This window comes from Sinohyriopsis cumingii, chromosome 14, assembly GCF_028554795.1.
Source record: "Sinohyriopsis cumingii isolate HCF-2022 chromosome 14, ASM2855479v2, whole genome shotgun sequence".
NCBI lineage: Eukaryota > Metazoa > Mollusca > Bivalvia > Unionida > Unionidae > Sinohyriopsis > Sinohyriopsis cumingii.
In genome coordinates this window covers 96291073-96316057 of record NC_142974.1, presented here as the reverse complement: position 1 = coordinate 96316057, position 24985 = coordinate 96291073, and the positions used below count along the sequence as shown (strand labels likewise).

Below are 24985 nucleotides of genomic sequence, written 5' to 3'. Positions count from 1 at the left end.
AATCAAGGTTGAAATACATGTGTCTATATAACAGAGAGATCTAAAAATAACTACTGCATTACACAAGCGGGCGTGACATTTTTCTGACTTTAACAGAGAAGGAATTAGAAGATATAAATATCCTTCTACTAATTTGAATTATTACAAAATTATGTTACTTCATTGATACTAATTATCACACAGTTGGTTAAATTACTGAAGATAATTTGTTACTGAATGACACAAAAAATAAATACTGAGGCCATTATGCAGCAACAAGCAGGATAACGACTTAATTACTCTACTGGAGAGAACTTTGCTTTAACAGAGTTATCTCCATTTGTTTGTCTCTAACAATCAGGAGATACTAAAACATTTGTGTTTATATTTCTTCGAAAATGCTGATCTGGTAATATTATCTATTGTACCGAATGCCTGTGAATATCAAAATGTCTGCATGTATCGATGTAAATATTATTTCTTCTCCAGTCTCAGTATTTACAGATTTAGCCACCTTATTCGCCAGTATTTTACATCTCCCAGTATCTCCAAATTTGCTATGTTGCCTGTGTAACAGCTCGTAAATAATCCAAGAAATGATCGATTTTTCTGCCATTGCCATGATCAATCACAAGTCCATTTTTGATTAATCCGTGATAACACTTGTATACGAATTTATGACAGAGATATCTTTTCTCCAGCATTAAATCTGAGATAACCAGTTTTTTCAGCAGTACCGACTTGTATTTTTTTAGTCGACAGTGCCTGATGATACTTGGATTATCCGTAACAAACATGACCCTGTTCATCTTCACATAGGAAATATTGTTACACTGAATGAAAATTCTAAACCAGGAATGTTGACTGGTATAGATAAACCGTATTATGAAAGAGCAGCTCCTGTTACTGTAGTTATTTATGCAATTTATCTGCTGAATGATAAACCCAGCATTCATGATCTCAAACCATTGAAATTTTCGAAAATAAAATGTGTAGCCAAATGAGTAATGTAACATTTTACAAACGCGATACATGGAAATAAACTAACAGATCTACGACGTGACAAAATAAACAAATGGGCTGAATGAGTCAAGCACAAAGAAGCTACAATAAATGATGTTGCTAAATTAGGAAAGAAATTAAAATTCCCAATAGCAGTAGAAGGAATAAGAGGAAAGATTTTGTAAAAATCGAAATATAAATCGAAAGGAGCTCCGATTGAAATTATTGGTCATAATGAGCATGCATGGACTAAAGCTATAAAATATTTCCACGAAATCGAACTGTTAAATTTTAAGCCTGGAGATATATTTGATTTTATTAACCAGATAAGTAAAAATGATCCTGTATGAGTATGGTTATTTCAGAGTTCTGAAGAAAGTCATGACAAATTAACTAAACCTGTTGGAAGTATCTGTATCGAAGAAAAAAGCAGATTTGATCAGTTTGTAAGACCTTATGGTGAAATTTATCGAACAGAATTTCTTCATACAAAACATGAAAGATCTTGCGTCGAAATACACCAATGATCATGAAAAGTTACTCAGTAATTGTTTTACAATTCCATCAGTCGAGGCTCATTTTGCTAGAGAGATAACTTTGTGGAAGCTTACGAGGTTTGATTTTCTAGATGATGTAATACCGAGTTGTGTCGAATGTGGACACTGTGGTTCATGGAATATCAGATAATATTGTTGCATGTTATCCCGGAAGTTTTCTTGGAATGGGAGAGTGATCTAAGTATTTTGAACGATTTAGATATCCAACACACGAGATGACCAGAGTATCGTTAAACGGACCTTGACCAGATTTGACCTGACTGGATTCGCTTGTATTGAGTTATTTAAGTTTGTTGAAAATCTTCATTCAGTTTGTTATATCTGGTTTGGCAAACACTTTTCAGAAAAAATGTGGGCACCAACAGTAATATTACGGTATATGCTTGATGTAAAATTCTATTATTGTTGATAGTAAGTTTAGCAATTATATCATATAGTCCGCAGAAACAAGTTTGGTTACCACAGCAAAAGAAATATCCTGGTGATGAAAATCCTGATATAACCGATTTTGAGAATAAAATCGCAAAAGCTCTTGGCAGAAAAATAAATGGTAAATTTACCCAAGGAGGATCATATGATCATAAACGACACTGTATAAGATTAATTATTGATGATGATGAACTAGATTTTATAGTTCAGCATCATCAATAATTAATCTGATACAACGAAGAGAAACATATTTATAAGTCGAGAAACATTTTTCTTGCCAAATGGAACTAAATTCGGTACAATTGTGAGTTATACTGAGGATGAGTCACCACAGTATACTTATTTAAGATCTTCGATGCTTTCGAATGTTTCGATAAATTTATTATCAATGATAAACAGATTTTCTGAATTTGCCCTTAAAGTCGCTACAGATTTATTTTATAAAAAAAGAAAAGAATCATGAAGGAGTGTTAGAACAATTACATATTGTTGCTTATGCATTATGGGTCTAATGGAGAATAAAACTAGAAAAGATACTTAGTTATTCTGAATCTGCCGACGTTGAAATAAAAAATATTTATTAAAAAAAATAATAAAATGTCAAAATTATCATCAGCACCATCGGTAAATGATCCATTCGCCAGACATAATACTGTTTATCTTAATGGATGGGGGCTTCTGGTAAAACAACACACGTGGTTGAGTTATTTCGTCAGAGTTCGTCAATTTCTGTTGATATAATTGTGTTTTCACATAGACTCACCAGAGAAATAAACGAACGAGGAGTTAAATCTCATACTTATCACAACTTCTTTCGATGGAATGGAGATACATGGACTTCTGAGCGAATGGGTGAAAGATGTATTCCAAGGATATTTATTTGGGATGAAATATGTATAGTGCCGCTAGAAACACTAAAAATATTTATTGATTGGGTATTGACAAAAAATACTGCCGTAATGTGCGACGATCATGGTCAACCACCACCTTTTGATGGATTGTGGACGCTAGGATATACTATAACGATTCATTCATCATACGGATTAACTATTTCTGATACTAATATTTCGATTGTTGATGATCGTATCGAATGGTCAAATTTAGTTTATCTCGCAATGTCTCGAGTCAGAAGAATATCTCAGCTGTGGCTGGTTATTATTGACTTTACAGAAACTGCTGGTAATAGCGATAATGTTATTGATAATGATGTACATGTAGTAAGGAAAAAAATAGTTGAATATAAACAATGTGACAAAAAAATAAAAGTGACTTTTATCTTGATGTTGAATTTATTATGACGCTGAAACAACACCAAAATAATCATTGTGCAAGCTGTAACACAGTAATGTTGTGGCATTATTCAAACAATAACAATTTACCGTAGATATAACTAACATTAATTTTGGTCATACACGTGAAAATGTGATGCTGACCTGTTTTGACTGTAATCGACGTCGGTGCTAGTTTACAAAAGTGAACGCGATGGTAATTGTGTGTCATCAGGAATTACTTGTAATTGTTCACGTACAAATCCACGTTGAGGAGCAGTTGAATTTAGTCTGTAGATTGCAGGCCTACAAGTGGATCTTACCAGGCAGGAAATGTTATGTGTCGTAATACTCCGAATCAGACCAGTCGCTCTTTCTTTTTTAACCACCTTCAAGTTCACCGGTTTCATATAAATACCTCACAGTCACATTACCTAGTACTGGTGGTTTTGAAAAGGGGTCATGTCGTTGTATTGGTATATGATTTTTTTTTGTAATTGCATTAAAGGGTTTCATATAAATTGCACGAGTAATTTCATTATTTAACTCGGCTATCGCACCTGGTAATAATGCAACCCGTTCGCGAGATCTCATATCTTTCTGAATTATTTCCCTCGCACATTGATATCCAAATAACCGCTCAGCAAGTGTTCGATGAAATCATTCAACAATTGCCTGATCGCGATGAATTGCGTTTTGTCCTCGTCTGGTTTTGACGTTATGTTTTCTTTCTTCATTAGAGATGATACTGCACCAAGATATTCTTTGCCAGGGTCAACCTGTAGTAACTGTGCCCATCGCAAAAGCAGATACTTCAGCTGCTATGTTAGTTGATAGTGCTAATGCTTCTTTATATCTACTTGCAAGGTCAACTACGGTTAACGCGTATTTCTATGTACGTTATTGACGTCTACCAATTTTAATAGTATCGTGTGGTAAAAATTAAATATCAGCTTGATGAACGTTATTAAAAGTACTGACATCAAAATGTGCATGCTGAATTGTTTTAGATGGTGGTAAATAAATTTGCCATATGGCCTGTCGTGCTAACCAATTTGCAGCAACATAATGTGTAGCATTTGCTGCATCAGCAAGTTTTCTAATCGCTGCTCTACCTTTCCAATATGCTCTTGGGCTATAATAAATCGATTCAATAATAATAATAATAATAATCGGTTGATTAATTACCGGCCCCTAATACTCGTTTACCTTTCATCGCAGATCTTATCAACGAATTAGCTAATGATTCTCTGAAAGATTTATTTTTTATGGAATTTAACGAGTGAATCAACTTCACATCTGCACTATGTCCTTATTGTAAATCCTTAGTTTTATATGCTACCTCATGAACGTGACATGCTTGATCAACTGCATTTATTGGATACATTCCAGATCTTGGGTGATCTCGCTCGTCAAGTCGGATGTCAAGTCGAGTTCTAGGACCACAATAATTATGTCCGGGAAGATGTTTTTCTCCTGGATACTTAGCCCATGGGACTCCTTGTAATTTTCCTAACGAAGAGGCTATATCACAATCAGACAGTTTGTATCCTGACTGTGTCAGGGGGATAAATTTATCTTTTTTTTGTACCACATTTTACACACTTTTTTTGTTGTTATTATTGTTAAGCCACTTGTGAGGGTAGATGCTTTGTTTCGAACACAATATAAATTTATATAATTTATTATATTTGTACAACATAGATGTCATTGATTTCTCAGCGACACGAAAGCAAGAACCAGTTAAACATATTTCAACATTACCGAATTCCATCATCCGGATCGGGGAAATTACAATTATTGCTTAATTTGATAGTGAGATGGCTCAAGTGCGATAAATTATATTTAGTGGCACCATCCGTGGGTAATCAGCGATACTACGATCTGCTTAAAGATTTTAATGAAAATGCAAAATTGTTGGACGATGACGGCAATGATAGTATTAATTTTTTCACCGATATTGATGAAGCACCATCTGTGGATGACCTTGATGGATTTATTATTAATCTCATAGTATACGATGATGTAATGCTTGACAAACAATCAAATTCAGCTCGGATATTTTATCGAGGCAGACGCAGAAACACCGATGTTATATATGTTACTCAGCGATATACACAGATACCTAAAGTGATCAGAGATAACGCAATATTTTAGTTGTGTTTAATGGAGTCGATACACATACTCTGCGAAATATTTATCAGGCCAGGTGTTCAGGGGATATATACATGATTAAGTTCAAAAAACTTCTTTTCAGAAGCAAAATGTAGCCCACACAGATTTATCACGATTCATTTACATGATCCTCGATCACGATATCGTATAGGTCTTCATGCAATCTTTGGTTGAGAGTCTGATATAATAATGATTTAATTACTCACATATTACAGCAGCAGAGAGGGTGTGATCAAAAATGCGTGACCTACGGGTAAGCAAAAACACGCATTAAAATTTAGAAAAACACGAACGACAAAAATGAAGTAACAAAAAAACTAACCCAATTAGAGAAACTCTCGGCTTTGGTTTTGTGTTACTGACCTTATATTTTTAATTTTTTTCGTATGAAGTTTTATTTTCATAAATGTTCTTTAATGCAAGTGGTCTGTTCACCCTCTCTGCTGCTAAAATTCTTCTTAAGTTGATAAATACATCTGTCTGGAAAATTTAAGAAAGAGAACTAATGTAAAAAAAAATATGTGCTAATGAAAAAATATTTTAAATTTCAAAAGAATATTTCATTTGCAAGGAAACAAAAACAACATTAGCCAAACCGATTTAAAGTGCTAGTAGTAAGTTGTTATGAATCGATAGTCTTAAACTAATTAACAGAAAAGAGCGAAAATGAACAAATTTTGTAAAATTCAAGAAATAATTTATTTCAATAGTATACAAAGTAAACATTTGAAAAGAACTTACCGTATTGTGAATTAAATCCCAAATTGTCTTTTTATCAAAGTCAGAATGTGTAAAGTCACAACTGAATTCCAGTAGTATTCCATATAAGTTCCATTATTATATGCTCATTTTTTTCCCATTAACGTTACATTGTCAGAATCGTGCAGTATTACCCGATACTGAACCCTTGCGCCAATACACATTTAGCATTCACGTGCATAAATGAACTACTTTCTATTGTAAACAATGGACGCAGATGCCAGCATTTTTTGATTTGTAAACAAATCATGTACACTCGCGTAAGAGGCGCTTTACGTTGTGGTTGTTTAAATTTGTTTCTGAATGAACTAAAACAGATGTTTCATGGACTGCCTCATACCAGCTACTTTGGCACATTCCGCGTTGATACAATTTTTCGGATTTAGGCTAGCTACATTATATAACAGACGCAAGATAAGGTCCTTACAAATAAAATACAAGTGACAAGTCATATACTGTCTTCTTTAGCTGGTGATAAGAATGGCAACAAAAAAACAATACTTAGTTTTACATTCTGAATTTCCTCAAAATGTACTTGCTTAGTTCTGCAAATCCGAATTACATGAGCCATGTCATAGGTTCTCAATCTTGATTACACATTTCGAAATTGTACTGTAATTTCGATGATAAGTGCAATTACATCATCCTTACTGCACTCAAAATGAAATAAGCGTTAAATTCCATAGCTTTTTTTTTGATGATTGCAATTGAAAGACTTCATATTTTTCCCACATTATGATTTCAAACATTCAGTGACAAAAATGGAAACATGTTTGCAGAGGTCAACACGCTTCTCCCTATCTTCTTCAATCCCATGTATTTCATGTGGAATAGTCACATACAAATCCAGTCCATAATCACCAAATTTCGCAGAATGGAACAAAATATCAAAATCTATTCATTCCAGATCAAATGGAAAAGTTGTTGCAAGGCACATTCATTCACAATATGACTCCAAATTTCAATTTTAACTAGACACACCATTTTCTTTCAAAAGTTATGTCGAGTGCGCGACTAAGTTCAAATTTATCTGGGCGGAGGTATGTGCGCAGTAATAATGTTGCTGTTGTGTAATGATAAAAATGCGCTTGTGTATTTAGTTTGGAATACGGCATACATTCATTTACGTTGTTTCGTGTAGTGTATTTTGTTTATATAATGAAGCCTTAGGTAGAATTTAAAATATAGCATATAATAAAATGGTTACTGCCTTTGTATGGGAAAATATGAACTCGTTTTGTCGGATGGATATACTTCACTCCCAAGGTCGTATAGTATTCCATCCAAAAAACTCATTCATATTTTCCCATAGAAATGCAGTAATCTATAAATATTGAACGTAGTCTCGAACATGGTAATGCACCAACGGCCTTCAGTGTGACGGCGTACTAACAATATTTTGATGTATCACAATAATTTAGCCTCAAAATGTCTTTGTCTGAATTCACTATAATTCCTAATTAATGTTTCTTTCCAAGAATATTATTGAAGAGCACGTTTTATTTCCAGTGAATAATAATTTGAATAAATACTTCCATCCAAAAAAGAACCCAAACAGAATCAACAATAAGACGGATTCCACTTCAAGATGTAAGGCAAGAATTTGTAATTTTTCAAGTAAATAACATTATTTAAGAAAACTAAGACATAAAAATAGAACCATGATGAGGGTAAAAAGTTATTTTCTAGAACATCAACGAGACAATGTATATTACTAAAAGTATAATATTGACCATAGTAAGCATCAGGTACACCAGGTTTTTCCATGGGGAAATACCATCGTCCTTGACCCAGATCTAGATAAACATGTTTATCTCCATTGATAACGATCCTAATATTTAATCTATACACATAGAGAAATATTAGCTATGTATTATCTTGTTTAGAATATAAATGTCCCTTGTTAGGTACACAGTGAAGATGATTTTGGATAAGGTCAGATACAAATGCATATAACATATAATCATTAAGAAAAACTAACAAATAATGCAAATTAAATATACATAAAAAGCAAGCTGCTGACATATCACTCCTACTGCAACAAGCGAAAGAATCAGTATGGTGATGAAACGAAGTTATGAACGACCTATGCATATTCTGTCTGTATTATTGTTGAAACAGACAAATTTTACCATGATATGTAACTAAATATACAGTTTTATGAAAAATGCGAATACAAAAATGATAAAATTTGTGAAATACTATTAGCTAACAAGAAAGTTCTTGGATTTCTTGATGAGTTGAAGAGGATGTCAATATAAACATTTTATGGGCTTAGACATAAGCTATACTCTGTTAAGACTGTCGCAGTAGGAAGTATGCCAAATGTGTATCTGTGTGTGTGTGTGTGTGTGTGTGTGTGTACATGCCGGACAGAGATGATAATTAAAAACATATATTATATAAAAGCTTGTCTTTTTAAACTTTAAAAACGTGCAGAAAGTTAAGCTAAGCAAGAAGTATGAAATGTCTTTTGTCACAGGCTGACGCAACTCCTAAACTAGCAGCTGTAACAGATTCAACCAGAAACTCTTGCCATACCAACTTCTATAACGTTATTTAACTTATTATATATTATTTCCCGTTTATTACTTTTATTTACACTCTGCAGTGTCACTGTACCGCAATCAGTCTTAATTTTCTAAATTTTCAACAAGTTAATGTTAATTAAATGGGCATTATGTAATTCCATTTAATTACTTTATTCATGGGCATCCGTGAAACGTAATAGGTGACCATTACATGCACCCCCTCCCCTCCCCATTTTTTGGGCGCCCCTGACTTTATTGTAGTCATTTTGCATGGCAGTTATTTTGTGTTATTCTTAAACTGACTCAAATAATTTGGAACAAGATATTATAGCGTCCACGTTAGCTGGGGAGTCAATTTTATAATTAAATATCTTCTACAAAAGCATATTGCAACTTGCTGTAAGAGTTACATTTAATACTTTAATGTTGTTAGTCAAAGCTGAATCCTTAACTTGGCCATCACAGACTCCCGACCTCGATACTTGTTAAACTATATGGCAAAGAATTAAATCATTGCTTGAATAAATTCGAGACTCAGTCTGAACCAGATGACTTTATGACTCTAAGCCAATTCAAGATATGATACGAGACAATGAATCCGTTATTAAGTATTAATTTGTCCGTGTTAATTTCTTAAGTATGCGTTTCATGACCTTCTTTGGAAATATAAATGATGTTAGTTGTCCTTCCATAACGTCCATAAAAGTGACTTCTCGCTTTTATCTGGTACTTCACTATCTCTAGATATTGGTTGTGCAGAATAAGCACTCTCTATGTCCATCGGGTCAAGCCACTGGTGATAATATGCTATGCTCTGTATCACCATGGCTGCCTGTACTACGAATTCTTTGTTTTTAACGAGTACGCATATGTCATCAACAACATGTAACAGTCTCGTACACCTCAATGGATGTGTCTGTTTTATCGATTGATAAGTTACTGTACATGCAAGAGAATCTTGAATTTGCCCATTCAAACTGCGTGAAAGATCATGTTATGTAACTACTGCAAGAACAAAAAATTTACTGGCGCTCGTAGTGACTGGTTAAGCAGGTTTATGCCAGTTTGCGGGAAACAATGTAATCTCAGTACAGGCAGCTACGGGTAATAAAGGAGCCTAGCGGATTATTGTCTGTGGCTTACGACGATGGATTTGAACTTGTTTTATTTGGTTCACAAATTCTGGTTATCGTAGAGAAATAAAATACTAATATATCATGCAAACCATGTCTTCGATAAAATCGAAAATAATCAATATCGTCATTGTTATCGTCAACGTCTTTATCTTCATCATCCACTTGTTACAGCACGATATAACTTTTCATGTGTTGATGTGCCACGGGTGATAATGGAGCGTGGCGGATTATCGTCTGTGGCTTGTGTCTAGAATATTGGGATACATCTCTATTTAAATATTAGAGTCTGTCTCTTGTATATAGCAATCATTCATATTTAATTGTCACTGAAAACAAATCATACATTTCAAGCGATCGAGTTGATGAATAAATAATATGCTTATGAACACAGAGTAAATTTAAAATATTGCTGGTTTATGATTTTTTTTTTGATTTTTTTTTTTTGGGGGGGGGCTTCCCTCTTCTGATCTTTTCAGACCATGGAGTTTGGCCCACCTTTCTAACTGTAATTGTACCCGTAGGCTTAGTGTATTTGTTCAAATTGAATGCTATTTGTTAAATTCTTTAAGTTTTTTTTTATTTTATATATTTAGGTATTTTCCCCATTTTGTTTAATGTTTTGCTTATTTTTTTGTTTTTCTTGAGATTGTATGGGTTGTTTGTGCTTATGTGTTTGTTTTTCTTGAGATTTTATGGGTTGTTTGTGCTTATTTGTTTGTTTTTCTTGAGACTGTATGGGTTGTTTGTGCTGTGTCTTTTTGGACCTTTTTTTTGTTGTTGGTCCTTTTGGATCTTTTTCCCCCATTTTTTGTTCATTCATTCATTTTCCAATTCAGTTAGACTTGAGATATCAACTGTATTATGTGTGTTTTCCAGGTAAAGTTCCTCATCGTATGATAGCATGTAAATCTTTTTCTTTTCCTTTCATTCTCTTCCAGGGTAGTTTTCAAATGTTCTGTTTCTGATTCTTGACTTGTAGATGGTTTCGTTTTCTTGGTTCTTTTCCTCTGTTTTTTTTTTATTTCCTGCTCATTCGTTAATGCTTTCCTTGGGTTTTCTTTTTGCTTCTGTTGTCCTATTTTATATTGGGGTTCTCCTTTCTGCTTCTTTTGCTGTTGTTTCTGTTGTTTTTGTTGTTGTTCTGTCGCTTCCATTTGCTTTTGTTGTTGGTTTTGTTGTGTTTCTTTTTGTTTCTCATTCGGTTCTTGTTTTTGTTGTTTCTTTTTATCCATTGGTTGTTTCTTCTGTTGTTGTTTTTGTTGTTGCTGCTGTTTAGACTTTTGTTGTTGAAAAAGTTGTTGTTTGTTGATTAGATTTGCTTTGGTTGTTGGTTCTGTTGTGTTTCTTGTTGTTTGCTTTTTTTGTTTCTGTTTTTCTGTTGGTTGTTGCTTCTGTTGTTGTAGCGGTTGTTTAGACTTTTGCTGTTGAAAAGGTTGTTGTTTATCTTCTTGTAACTGTTTTTCTTTTTCTGGAGATTGTTGTCTTTGTTGTTTATCCTGTTTCTCTTTCGCATTTTCTATTTATCCTGTTGGTCGTGTCTTTGTCTGTTTGGGGAAAAAGTGTAAACTCGCTTCTGTGGTGTAGCTTTTGTACTCGTAGCTGTTGTTTCGTTTCTTCATGCTGTATACTGCATTTCTTGGGCGTGTGTCCCGTATTTCCGCATCTGTGGCATTTTCTATGGAAAACGTACCCTTTGTACCACTTCTTTATATGGAACCCGTGTAGGAAGAACACTTTTTTGATTGTGTTCAACTTTTCTTTCTCCACTTCTAGTATTCTGATGCCATTTTTTGTTTCATATCCCGAGATTGTGTCAAATCTTGCCCTTACGAGTTCGATTTTTAGTTTTTCTTGGAATCTTCTAACCGTTGCTTCAAGTGGGATTTCCATGGGCATGTCAACTATATGTAGTTCCCCCTTTCTCTTTTTAATTTTTCTTGGAAAAGGTTTTGTCCCGTTGGCGATTTTTATTTTCCCATTTGGCATGATTGGATCAGTTCATTTAGGTCTTAGGATAAATCCATTAGACATATTCATGTTCATGCTATCCGATAGGTTTGTGAAATCAGTTTTTCTCAGACTTAAAGCTGATATCATGGTGCCCACTGACGGTTTTTTGTCTACTGTTATCCTTGTTGTGTCAGTTTCCTGAGTTCTCGTTTCAATTCTTTCTGTGTGGAAATATTTGTCCAGTTCATTAATTTCTCTGTATCTCGCCATCTTGTTGGGTTTCATCGTGCAGCTCGAACGCTCAGTTTGGTTCACTGTTTTCTTGATTATTTAGTTGTTGTTGTTGCTGTTGTTTGTAGGTTTTAACGCCATTTTTCAGCACACGATAGACTATACATGGCGGCCAGTATTAATCACAGGGGCTCGTTACAAAGAAAATCAAGGGATGGGGGTTCTAACCTGTAATAATATATGTTATATTATTACAGGTTAGAACCCCCATCCCTTGATTTTCTTTGTAACGAGCCCCTGTGGTATTAATGGTGGAGGAAGAACCCGGGAAATCCCCGGAAAGAACCACCGACCCATCGAGAAGCTACTGGCAAGCTTTCTCACATACCCAATTGGCCGAAGCCGAGACTCGAACCCACACAGACAGAGGTGAGGTGGCAGTGATCCGTAACGGAGAGCGCTTTAGACCACTCGGGGCCCCGAATATTTAGTAATATACAATGTCAAATATTATATTAATTGTTATATTTTAATACTTGCGCATAATGTTCTATTGATTCATTTCTCCATGAAGTTTCCAATGACATTATGTCCGTTCAAAAGCGTTTGCTTTGTACGTGCCATCACAGGGGCTCGTTACAAAGAAAATCAAGGGATGGGGGTTCTAACCTGTAATAGTTATATTATTACAGGTTAGAACCCCCATCCCTTGATTTTCTTTGTAACGAGCCCCTGTGCGTGCCATCGTCGATGACAAAACAGACTTTACTTCTCAAGAAGGAGTATCAGATTTATCTTGCAAATATGTAAAAGTCTATTCAACGATGTATGGCCAAAAAGGGGGTGAAACTCCAATTACGACTGAAAATTTCAGTTACGTCCCTTACAAAGCGGACGTCATCCAGATTTTCCTGGGACAGTTCCTTTTCCGGTTAAACACCATCATGGGTAGGTATGCAAGCGAAAAAATGGTTAAAAATCAATGTTAATCATCATTACTCTTAACAGGAGCGACTGTAGCACACGATAAAAAAGTAGAAAAATAATATATGCTTCTGATTGCTATAATAGTTAACAGATTAGACATTCAGATTCAAGAGAATTTTAGTTCTTTGTACCACACTGGTTCCATGCTATGGTTGTAGTTCGTAATGCAATTGTTTCAAAGCAGTCGACATCCTGTGAATATAAACGTAGTCCTACTGCACAGGAATATCAGCATTAAGTCAGTTTGAGAGGGGAATGGTTTAGTAAAATATTTTGACGAACGGTACATTTTTCGCAACAGTTTCATGCCGGATGCTAGTAAAATTCCTTTTTTTTTTTTTTTTATTCGGGGCCCTTATTTTCAGTTTGGTGCAACGCACAAAGTTAGCCATGGCTTGATGAATAGAAGACCATATGGGCATTAAAATGAACAATATTATATTGCCGAGTGCCTTTTGGAAATATAGCCTAAGATCTAGGGCCAGATTTTTACATTTTTGGGGTTGATGTCTTGCTGCCTAAAAACGGTGCAGTGTATAGGGATAACTGGCCAAATTTAACATGCCATCTCGAGTTAATTGTTGTGGTATTTTTGAGGAGGTCAAAGCATACAAAATAACAAATTATCAAATAAAGTATACACCTTTTTTGTGGTTTTTGCTCATCGCAAGTCCAATCAACTTGTTTTATTGCCTGCAACAACAAAAAATTCTCCAAAAAGTGAGTGTATATTGAAAACAAATCCAGTAATGGAAAGGTTTTTTTTGGTTAATTAATGAAGCGGTCACTAGAAAATATAACTTGATTGTTTTTGAGGCATACTTTACAATGTCTGCAGTATATAAAAAGAAATTTATGGGGAAATGTGACTCGGCCAATCCAGAATTTGCAGCTTTAATTAATCAGAACATGTCCAATCCAGAAGCCAAATTATGTGTAAAGATTGTTGTTCATGTGAAAGTGAAAAACAAAAGGGATTGGTAACATCTACCTCCTTACTTTTTCAAAAGAAATCTATAAGGACAGTGTAACAAGACAATCTAGGTATTTATTCCTTTTAAATGCCTACCTGTATTAGAATTTGTTTAGACAAGTTCATCAAAAGATACCGGTTTTATGACAAAGTTTACATACAATATTTATTTTTCTCTAATATTTCCTGTGAAAAGTTGTATACTGTACTGTATTTAATGTATATTTTTATTTATTTATTTTGCATTTGCTTTATTGCATAGTTGGATTGTGCTGGCCTTTTTTTTGTTATAACAATATTAACTTATTTTGTAACCAGTGTATTTAAAAAAAAATCTGGACAAATGGTGTTTATGCAGGGGTATGGATGATACAACAGCCTGAGCTGTGAGTAACCTTAAAATCTTTAAAAGTTTCTTTTAAATTATTATGGGGTGTGTGGGTGGCTCTTATTCTTCAAACAGAAAACAATCGCATCTCATTTCTAAAGATACCAGTATAAATTTGTATTAATCTTTTTTCACCAAAAAATGATCTTTCCCAGTAATGATGGTAATTGCACTCTTGAAAATTGCTAGCAATTTGAAAATTTACATTGGAAGTTTATGAAAAGGAATAGCAGAGCAACTTTGATCTGTCATTTCATGTAGGGAGCCCATTTTTTTAAAATTTAAAATAATGACAAATGTTCTGTTATGAAATCCTTGCTATCATGAGTTCTTCATCTGTTTGGGTGTCATTTTAGTTGCCCATAATTAATTATAAGTTGCTGTGGGCAACCAGGTACTGGATTTTCTTAATCAGGATGATACATAAATGTACAAAGACATGGATTAAAAATCGTTTAATTATAGCTTTTTTTAAATTTCATGAACTTCATTTTTACAACAGGTATATCCCGAGATAAATGGCATAAACGAAGGGCAACTGGTGGCCGGCAGGCCCAGATTCGCAAGAAGAGAAAGTTTGAACTTGGTCGTCCTCCATCAAACACTAAAGTAAGTTGATAACATTATCTTGTTTTATTTAAATACTAAAAGTGTTGTGGTTCTTGTACTTTGGTTTTTAAAAAATGTATTCTTTTAAGAAGAAGGTTTGCTTGCCAATTGAATTTATTGCTTGCTTAGCATTTTTCCTTATCACTAGCACATAGCTGCTAACCCTCATGAATTTGGTGTGAATTTCATGACTTTTTCAGCGATTCACAGATTCATGCCACAAACCAAAAATTCACGAATTCTCCAATCCTCAATTATTTTAAATCTTTGATAAAATAACCAATTTCCCATTAAGCGCTAGTTGTGATATTCAGTTGTCGAAACGGTCCGGTACTGTTGGTCGCGATATTAATAGATCTACAGCCGATTAGTACAGTTTCATAGCTGCCAACCCTCACGGATTCACGCCGTAAGACAAAAATTCACGAATTTTCTGATCCTCAATTATTTTAAATCTTTAATAAAATAACCGATTTCCCGTTAAGCGCTAGTCGCGATGTTCGCAGTTGCTGAAACGGTCCGGTACCGCTGGTCACGATATTAGTAGATCTACAGCCGATTAGTACAGTTAGCCCGGTCGCAAGCATTTTAGCCTATTTTAATCTATATGTACAAGAGTAGTTTTACAAGTGCTTTTGAGAGAAACTGGGGCCTAACCGGAAATTTGCTCCCCGCATGCGTCAAAACACTGATTCGAGTTACCGTTCAGCATCGCATGTAAGATTTTGAAAATGTCTTCACCACCAAGGAAAAAGAAATGTATTACTCAAAAAGTGAAGTTTAATTTGGAATATATCAAAAATTGGCCGTGCATTCTGCCATTAAACATTGATATTCATTGATGCTTTTTGCACTCGGTGTGCCATCGCAGAGATGATGTGAGGAAGAATGCCGGTTGCAAAAAACGTAGAAGTTGGGGGAAATTAAGAATTCGCAGATTTCAGCTCTGGAATATTTTAAACCATTGGCGGAAGACCCGCAGGCTACCAACGCTTAAGCATTATTTGTGAATTTTCTTGTGTCGAACTCTACCTTTATCATCTGGAGACCATGCTAAACATTTGTTCTGACATGTTCCCGGACTCGAAAATCGCTTCCACATTTTCATGTGGAAGAACCAGAAATGCTGCAGCTCCTGTGCATTTTTCACAGCAACAGTGACAGCGAAAGAGTATTTTCTTTAGTGAGGAAAAATAAGACAGACTTTACTGCCTCCTTAGCTGGAGAAAATTTGTCAGCAATTTTAGTCCCCAAGATCAACCAGCAGGCAAGAAGTCGGAACTGTTTAGAAAACAAATTTATGATCAAACAGTTGAGGAAGTTAAAGTCTGCCACAGTATCATGTCTTGATAAATAAATATTTCTGCATATATGTAGTGTTTCATTTTTATTTTGCGAACTTGATATATTGTAGTATTGACGGTCGGAGTAGTCAGAGTGGATGGAGTTATTGTCATGGTATTTTTCACGAATTCGTGTACAAATTCACGACTTTTTATCCCTATTTTCACTAATTGTGAGCCTGGAAGGTTGGCAGCTATGCAGTTTGCCAGGTAGCAAGCATTTTAGCCTATTTTAATCTATATGTATAAAATTAGTTTTACAAATGCTTTTGAGAGAAACTGGGGCCTAACCGGAATTTTGCTCTTTGCATCCGTCACCAACACTGCTTTGAGTTACCATTCAGCATCGCATGTAAGATCTTTGAAAATGTCTTCACCACCAAGGAAAAAGAAATGTATTACTCGAAAAGTGAAGTTTAATTTGGAATATATCAAAAATTGTTCGTGCATTCTGCCATTAAACATTGATATTCATCGTGCTTTTTGCACTCAGTGTGCCATCTCAGAGACGACATGAGGAAGCACGTCGGTTGCAAAAAACGCGTAGAAGTTGGGAAAATTAAGAATTCGCAGATTTCAGCTCTGGAATATTTTAAGCCATTGGCAGAAGATCTGCAGGCTACCAATGCTGAAGCATTATTGGCGAACACAATCTACCTTTATCAGTTGGAGACCATGCAAAACATTTGTTCTGACAAATGTTCCGGGACTCGAAAATCGCTTCCAGATTTTCCTGCGGAAGAACCAAAAGATCAACCAGCAGGCAAGAAGTCGGAACTGTTTAGAAAACAAATTTACGATCAAGCAGTTGAGGAAGTTCAAGTCTGCCACATTATCATGTCATGATAAATAAATATTTCTGCATATATGTAGTGTTTTAGTTTTATATTGCGAACTTGATATAGTGCGGTATTGACGGTTGGAGTGGTCAGAGTAGATGGATTTATTGTCGTGGTATTTTTCCCTAATTCATGTCCAAATTCACGACTTTTTATCCCTATTTTCACTAATTGTGATCCTGGAAGGTTGGCAGCTATGGTAGCAGTTTGTGCAGATTCATTTTGAGGATTACTTCTTATTTGTAGATCTGTGGACTGGTGATCTAAACCCAACTGTTAATACTTTTGTAGCTTGTTGCACATGTTCATTATTATGCAAGTTATATGATGGCAGACATGACACTTTATGAAAGAAATTTTTTATACAAAAGAAAAGAGAACGTGCAGCACAGTGCAGTCCATGGTGAAGGAGCAGCAGGTGATTCAGATCAAGCTTATACAAGGTCAAGCAAATAAGTGTAAAATTGTTTGAGGGAATTCATCTCCCAGTATATCACTTCTTGGCAAGATTCACACAATCTGGTGTCATAGAATAAACCCTCATTATACTATTACTTGTGGTAGCCTAAGGAAATGGAGAAATTTTGGCAAGCCCCCCATGGCAGAGGCTCTTTGTACAGACATGATTTTTCTCCGTTTTAACCCTTTACCTCATAGAGCATAGTGACAAAGTGCAGCTCGCTATAAATAGAACACATGTTACCTAGTCGACCGCATACGCATAGCCTGCCTCTGAACTGTTAAGCAGTGTAGTGTATGTTACGTTTAACAGCAATTTTAACCATTTTACATTTTTGGTACACATCTATTATATGTGGAACAATTTAAGAGTAAAGTCCGATTGTTATAGCTGTGTAATTATTTATCACGGAAGAATTTGTTATGTGCTTTAAAATCTGGAGAGAACTTGTTCACCGTCATGTCAGTGAGGCCGTGTGACCAACCGTAGCTGCCATTTCTCATACTCGAAATTTACAAGTTTTTCGTCTGTGTCTACATCTACATCACTAAGTCATCTAAATTTGATAATTTATAAAAACTAATTGCAGCCTATATCAATATCAGAGCCTTTACCTAGGTTATTGAATCTTTCATAGTTGTGATTCTAATCATGAAAACTTTGCAAGTACTGAATGAAATCCGCGACCGCCATTTTGGAGAGTGGAGATTACGACCCAGTTACTTTAAATAGCAGATATCGACCAGTACATAAACAGTGACCATGTGATCTGATGTAATTGTCATTCACAGAAATGAATGTAGTATCTAATAGGTAGGTTTTCCCCGAAGGTGGCGCTACGAAAACCGGCTTAAAATGGCTGATGTTTACAGCCGATGTCAAAAGGCGCTTCCAAGGGACTTTTGTAGAAACGTCAAAAGGCACTTCGATGTAACTTTTGTAGTGGCGTCCAAAGACGGTTGTATGAGGTAAAGGGTTAAAGCAGAATTCAGCTTTTCTCCTGACTTTAATCCGATTTTTCTTGATATAGTCCATTGTTGTTTTTTTATTATGTCCGATCTGGGTTTTTTTCCCGGTTTTTTAAACGATCTTTGTAACGTATTCGCTCCATATATTAGTTAGCCCACGACTCTCGTAAGGAGTATTCTGATTGGTTGAAAGTCTAAATTCATCCAATGAATCTTCGTGTAAATGAAACTGATGGCAATGGAAAGAAGGAGCATGCTTTAAAAAAATGGCGTCCTGAGTTGTCGAGAGAGACCATGACACAAGAAGTTTAGTTTTTTTTTTTTAAAAAATGTATTGAAATGGGAATGGCTGGAGCGAAAAGTTGATGGAAATTTAGTTGGTCAGTTTATAAGAAAACAACACTTGAGGACTGGCATTTTGAGACCTCTGCTATAAAGATATAAATTACAGAAGACGTGGTTCGAAGAGTCTGGAACAGCATGAGAACAGATGTAGCTCACTGTCAGAATATGTGTACTGCATGTCGCCAATACAAGCTGGAGCTTGAAAGGAAAAAGGCTCTCGTTGAGAAGGAAAATAAATGATTGCACATTGAGCCAACAAAATTTTTGGTGACAAAAAGGAAGGCTAAAGAAATCTTTGATAAAGCTGCAAAAAGAGCTCGACTGGCATATCAACAGGTTTTGTCCAGTGGACAAAAAGACAAGTGAATATATGGGATTATTTGTATATAGGTGATGTACTTGGGTGTTTATTTTACAGATTTGTTATGAAAAGGGAGAAGTGTAATTTCAGTAGCTGAAAAAATGTTTAAAAGATGTGAATATTATAAATGCCAACCATTACACCTTTGGCATAATAGTTTTGGTTTTCTTTTTGCCAAATTACGTCTGGTACTTGCCTGTGTATGAATAATGCTTGTTTTTTAGTACATAGAAATTAACTCAATATAAAGACGTGTTTGTCATTTTTATTATCATCTCTTCAATACAACTCGTATAAATTTGAGAATATTAAAAGTAATAGCTGTTTGAATAGCACAACAGTACATGATGTTATAGAGATCTCGGAAATGCTTAATTGCGCGCATTTGGACGCCAATTTTCGATCTGGGACGCAGAAATCACTGGTGGGAGTCCTCCGTACTCATGTAAAAATAATGATGAGGACTTTGTATAATGTCTAATCTTTAGAAGCTCAAAGTGCTTTACAACATTAGACAACACCTGTAAGATTAAAAAAACTGATATGATTACAAAAACAAACACCATGAAATTAGAAAACAAAAAAAAAATATGCTGAGAATATTTAAGGTAGGAAACATCATTAGGTCTTGAAGTTTGTTCTTGCAGTCGAATAAGTGAGTTTTGAGAGCCCTCTTGAATGTGATCACTATGTCTTTGTGTCTAAGTTCAGTGGGCAATTCATTCCACGTTGCCGGGCCCTGGTATGCAAAAGAACGCTGTCCATATGACTTTGTTTTCATAGTGGGAATAATGGGTATACGATTGTCAGAAGAGGAGCGTAAGTATCTTGCTATTGTGTACACATGGGTGAGGTCAGATAGGTATGTTGGACTAGAGTCCGACAGTGAAACTTAGCACAAAGAACAAATTTTGTGTTTGATTCTGGATCGAATGGATAGGTGTGCGGTAAAATTCAAAGACTTGCTAGTCCTGCTTCAGCCACCTGCTTTGTGGGAAATGTGTCAACCACCTGCTTTGTGGGAAATGTGTCAATCAGTTAACTGTGCTGATATATACAATGACATAATTCATGTGGTAAATGTACTGATATTTACAGTGATTGAATTCAGAGGCAGAAGGACCCAGAGATGTACATGTGGTCATTTATAAAAGTACATAAAATAAAAAACTTCAGCTTTCGTTATTGTGTTCATTTCCGAATGTAGCGGAATAAGTAGTGCACTTGACCTCAGAATCAAGACATGTTGAGACTTAGACAAAATGCCATTCGTAAATTTGGATAGTATTTTGTGGTTAAACTTCAAACATGCGTAGATTGTAACGAGATTCAGAAGAGTGCTAAAGCTGCTAGAATTGATAGTTCGGATGGGACAGTAGCTAAGTGTAAGAAAGTGTGTGATGCCTACCTTAGTGTTTGGAATAAGTCTCATTCTGATGGACAAAGAAGAGCTATTTAAGAGGTACATTGACTGACAATACCTTTTTTTTAAAATGCCCCACGCCTTAGCCCAGTTAGTTCTAGTGTTGTAGCGAAGTGTATTCATCAAGACATCATTAGCTAGGCCTTGTTCTGATATCAGTTACGTTGGCAAACAAACTCTTGCCCATTCACAGGCATATGTTTTGATTGCTGATTGACCATTAACCCTTTTCCGAGTAAGGTAGCAACTATAAGTTTCCTGCACGATATCCTTGATGATAAAACATACAAACATGTGTTTTAAGATCAGAATCAGTGATCATTGATCTGGCTATATATTAACTGCCTCTTGTACACTATTTCGTCATAAAATTAGTTTGAAATTGTAAGTGAACCAGTATGCCTAACAGGAAATAATGGTGGACTTTGCTTAGTCTGGAATGTACCAGTTTATTAGATTGGCTGTTTTCGTAAATCATCAGGCAAATATATCAGAAAAATATACTGATCATTGAAAGCAAAGCTTTGTATTATTTTATTAAAGATTTATCTTTACAATGCAAATTATGTAGGTTAGAAATGTATGGGACAAGGATATGTTGTGGAATTTGCGAGATGTGCTTTAAGGTCTAAGCTGTTTTCTGACTTAACAAATATTTGCGGAAATATGGGGGAAAAACAGTAAATCAGATACTATTTAACCATTGCCTAAAATTACTACAAGTATGTAGCAAGAAATACCATAAATTTGCAATCCTGTCAATGGACTGTTGTATTGAAGCTATATTAAAGTGAGTGATTACATTAAGAAAACCTCTCCATCTAAAAATAGATCATTCACGTCTGTGTTGATTCTGTAGGAAAGAAGGGACTGCGACTTTTGATGGTGGGACTTCTGTTTTCACCAAAATGGGAGTCCTGGACTCCAATTTTTAAAATCCTAGTGAGACTTTTGCTTGTGGTTTGCTTATTTTTTATTATAGCAACTGTATGACGCATTTCCACGATAACATATTCTGTACTTAAGCCAAATGTTATGTGAAACAGATTTCACAGCAAATGGATCTTTTCAAACTTCAAAACATGTCAGATCAGAAAAAGAAAAAAAACACTGCTTTACAAACTTTATAAAAGTAATGTAATGCAGCACCAAGATTGAGCCAGTCATGATCATTGTAGATTTCAATCATGACTTGATGCTCATGATCATTCAGCAAAGGAATTAAAGAGCCATGGATTGTCTCGAGTTGAGAGATGGCAAGAGGCCATTTGGATCCATAGGGTTTTGAGTACTGGAGGTAATTAAGGTCTAAGTTTGCTTCACAAACATTTTGGTCAATATGATGTTAACTGTCGCTGAATCAGTCTTTTAAAATTGTGTTTTCCAACTTGACATTATCAGTACAAAATAATTTATTATACCTTAATGAAAATTGTTTCTGCTTTTGGAAAAACGTAGGGCAAAAGGTATTGAATGGCTTGGAAATTGAAAATCAAGGTTATTGCAGCTGAAAAGAAATGGATTTTGCATGCAATCTCATAGCCAGGGTCCTCTTTAGATCAAGATTGGGCTCTATTGTATTCCAAACAGATTGAGAGCACAATCCCCAAAATGGCATGTTCACTTTGAAATTATTGAAAGATGCTGGTAAAATGTTGGAGCTCTGTTGTAGGATCCTCCACCTTGTGAAGATTGTCTGCTTTTATGCATCAGAAGCTATGACTTTATACAGAGTGAAGTGTGTAACCTACATATGGGGAACAGTTCGACTCGTTTTCTTTGTATTACACTGGTTACCTATAAAAGTACCCCCTTGTCATGAATGAATAATCAGTGTCACTTGCTCACACCGTCATGGTAATGAAGTCACTGGTTAAGTAGTAACTGCGCGATTGTTTGAAAATTAAACTCAGCTATGATATTAGCTCTTGTAAAATTATGAAATACGTTTCTCACCCTAAATGAATCAAGTCAATTACATTATATTTTAATCCATTTAGTTCTATTGATTCTGTAATTATGACACATCAACAGTACTATCAAGATGGATGAACTGATTTGAAAACTTGAAACGGTTTGTACTGATTGATATAAAGAAAATGCCAGTGCACAATTGCTCAGAATTCTACACCAACCTTTGAATAAATTGTGAAATTGTTGGAAACTTACATAATGGTATTAACAAGGGTTCAGTATAAGGATGAACCATTCAAGTTTTCATGAGAGGATAGTTGCATCAGAACAGTTGTAAAAAATTTGGTCTTTTTGGGCAAGAGGATTCTGGCTCCTGGTATTTTTTTTTTAGCTGAACATATAAACTTGTATCCCTTAATAAAAATTTAAAATATCAACAAAAAAGCACAATAATCAATCATTTTAATGCTTCTGACAGGAAATGTACCTTCTCGCCATTGTTTCATTTATTTCTTCCTACAACAGATTTCTTGAATATTTGATGTAAGCATTTTCTCATGAACAGTCTTCAATGAAAGATTGTTTCTTTTGAGTGACTGTATAGAATTCGGACAGAGAACCCTCACTAGGCTCTGACGGAAGTGGGATGGCCAGACCAATTGCAGCAAGCTGAACAAAGTCTGGGAAAATATTCCTCCCTCTTGAAGCAATAGTTCTCTGATTTCAGTCAGTCCCTTCTCTTTGTGTCTTGAGATGTAGCTTTTGAAGCAGAGGAAGGATGCCTTGGTGTCCTCAGGGTCCATAAGGATTTTCCCATTTCAAATTGAGGTAACTTTATATGATTGAGTACTGTAGAGAGGTCTTTCAAAATCTGCCTATCACATGGGGAGAATATTTTTCTCATCTCTGATTAAATACATGCTGTAATTTCTTTTCCGAGGTTCTTGACAGACTCTTTAGTACACTGATAATATTCTTTGGTATTTTCCTGACATGTCAAATTGACCATTTTTAGTTCAGTCATGTGTGTATCCATCTACATTGCTGACATGATCTTTGAGTGTTTCCAGAGTAGCATCAAGCATATGTTCTACCTGATCAATCTCAGTGACCTCTTTTTAAAATACTTTGGCTGCATCTGGTTACCTCTTACAGGACATCAAGCAATAACATTGTCGATGCTAGAAACTTGTATGTATATGCCTCGGCTAGGATGCCTTTTGATTTCGCGGCATTTGCAGAGTTAAATAGCCCCAACAGGTCTCATTGATTTGCACAGCATCATGGTGAGACAGCCATGTCACCTGGGTAGGATTTTTTAACCTTTTTGACCTCTTTCCCATGACTTGGCACACATCTCGTCTCTTTCGAGATCTACAAGCTGAATTAAGAAGTTGTAGATTGTGACCAAAACAGACTGGTACTTTTTCATATATACTGTGCTTGCTGCAGTCCAGTATCCTACAAAGGCCAGTCTGTGAGCACTACTTCAGGCACTCACCATTCTTTTATTCTTCAGCCGTACACCCACACAAGATTTTGGATCCACCATGACATTTGCCCCATCAGTGCCGAAATTAATCATCTTAACACATTAACCCCTGTAGCTTTTTCCGTTTTTGCCTGAAAATCAAGTAGGAAACACATTTTGAAAGCTATTTCTGAATAGACTCAAAAACAACAAATCCCCAGTCATCTTTCAATAACATACTGCCTAGTTGTGTTAGAAACATAATTTTTCATTGGCTATTTGACTCGCACATGAGCAGAAGGGTAGAAGTTGGACTTCTTTTCTTTTTTTTTCTTTTTTTTGCTAAATGGAGCCATTTTTTTGGGTATGAAGACCACTCTTTATTCGAAATGCCCATCTTATCCTACTTTTTGCAAAGGCTCATCTGTCTGTTTGCAGTTCATACTGGTTTGCTTTAGATCTGAGACCAAAAAGTCTAAAATCCAGACACAAAATGGGATTCGGACCACGGGTGAATTTTGCGTTTAAAAAAAGTTGGGTCCAAAAAATGAGGTTTTTCTATCTGTGTTTTATAGTGCAACTAGATATTCCAGATTATTTGGTATCATTGTAGAGCTACATCTGTCTACCTTTCTATAATACCACCCACTTTAGTGTATCATGCATGACCATGACGCTACAGAGCTCGGCAGTAGGCTACTACCTCCTGCCCCGTAAAGTCGTTGCTAAGGGTTACTGTGTTAATATCAATCTTATAGTCCTGAAGAATATCCATCAAAGCATTCATGATTGTTTCAGCTTTCTCGTCTTGCACCTTTACATTAGCTAAATAACACTGGTCAACAGTGAAATCATTACTGACTTGAAAAGGCCCTAATCTGTAGTAT

At 35.3% G+C, this 24985-nt stretch overlaps 1 protein-coding gene across 1 annotated transcript in view; it reads left to right on the top strand.

Moving 5' to 3' along the window:
- The first annotated feature begins 12830 nt into the window (after positions 1–12830).
- LOC149784437 (small ribosomal subunit protein eS8-like) overlaps positions 12831–24985 on the top strand; it is a 50385-nt gene continuing 38230 nt past the window's right edge. The window contains exons 1-2 of the mRNA XM_089932509.1: positions 12831–12965; positions 14868–14974. Coding sequence (XP_089788635.1) covers positions 12842–12965; positions 14868–14974 — 231 coding nt within the window. The 5' untranslated portion in view covers positions 12831–12841. The remainder of the gene's footprint in view (positions 12966–14867; positions 14975–24985) is intronic.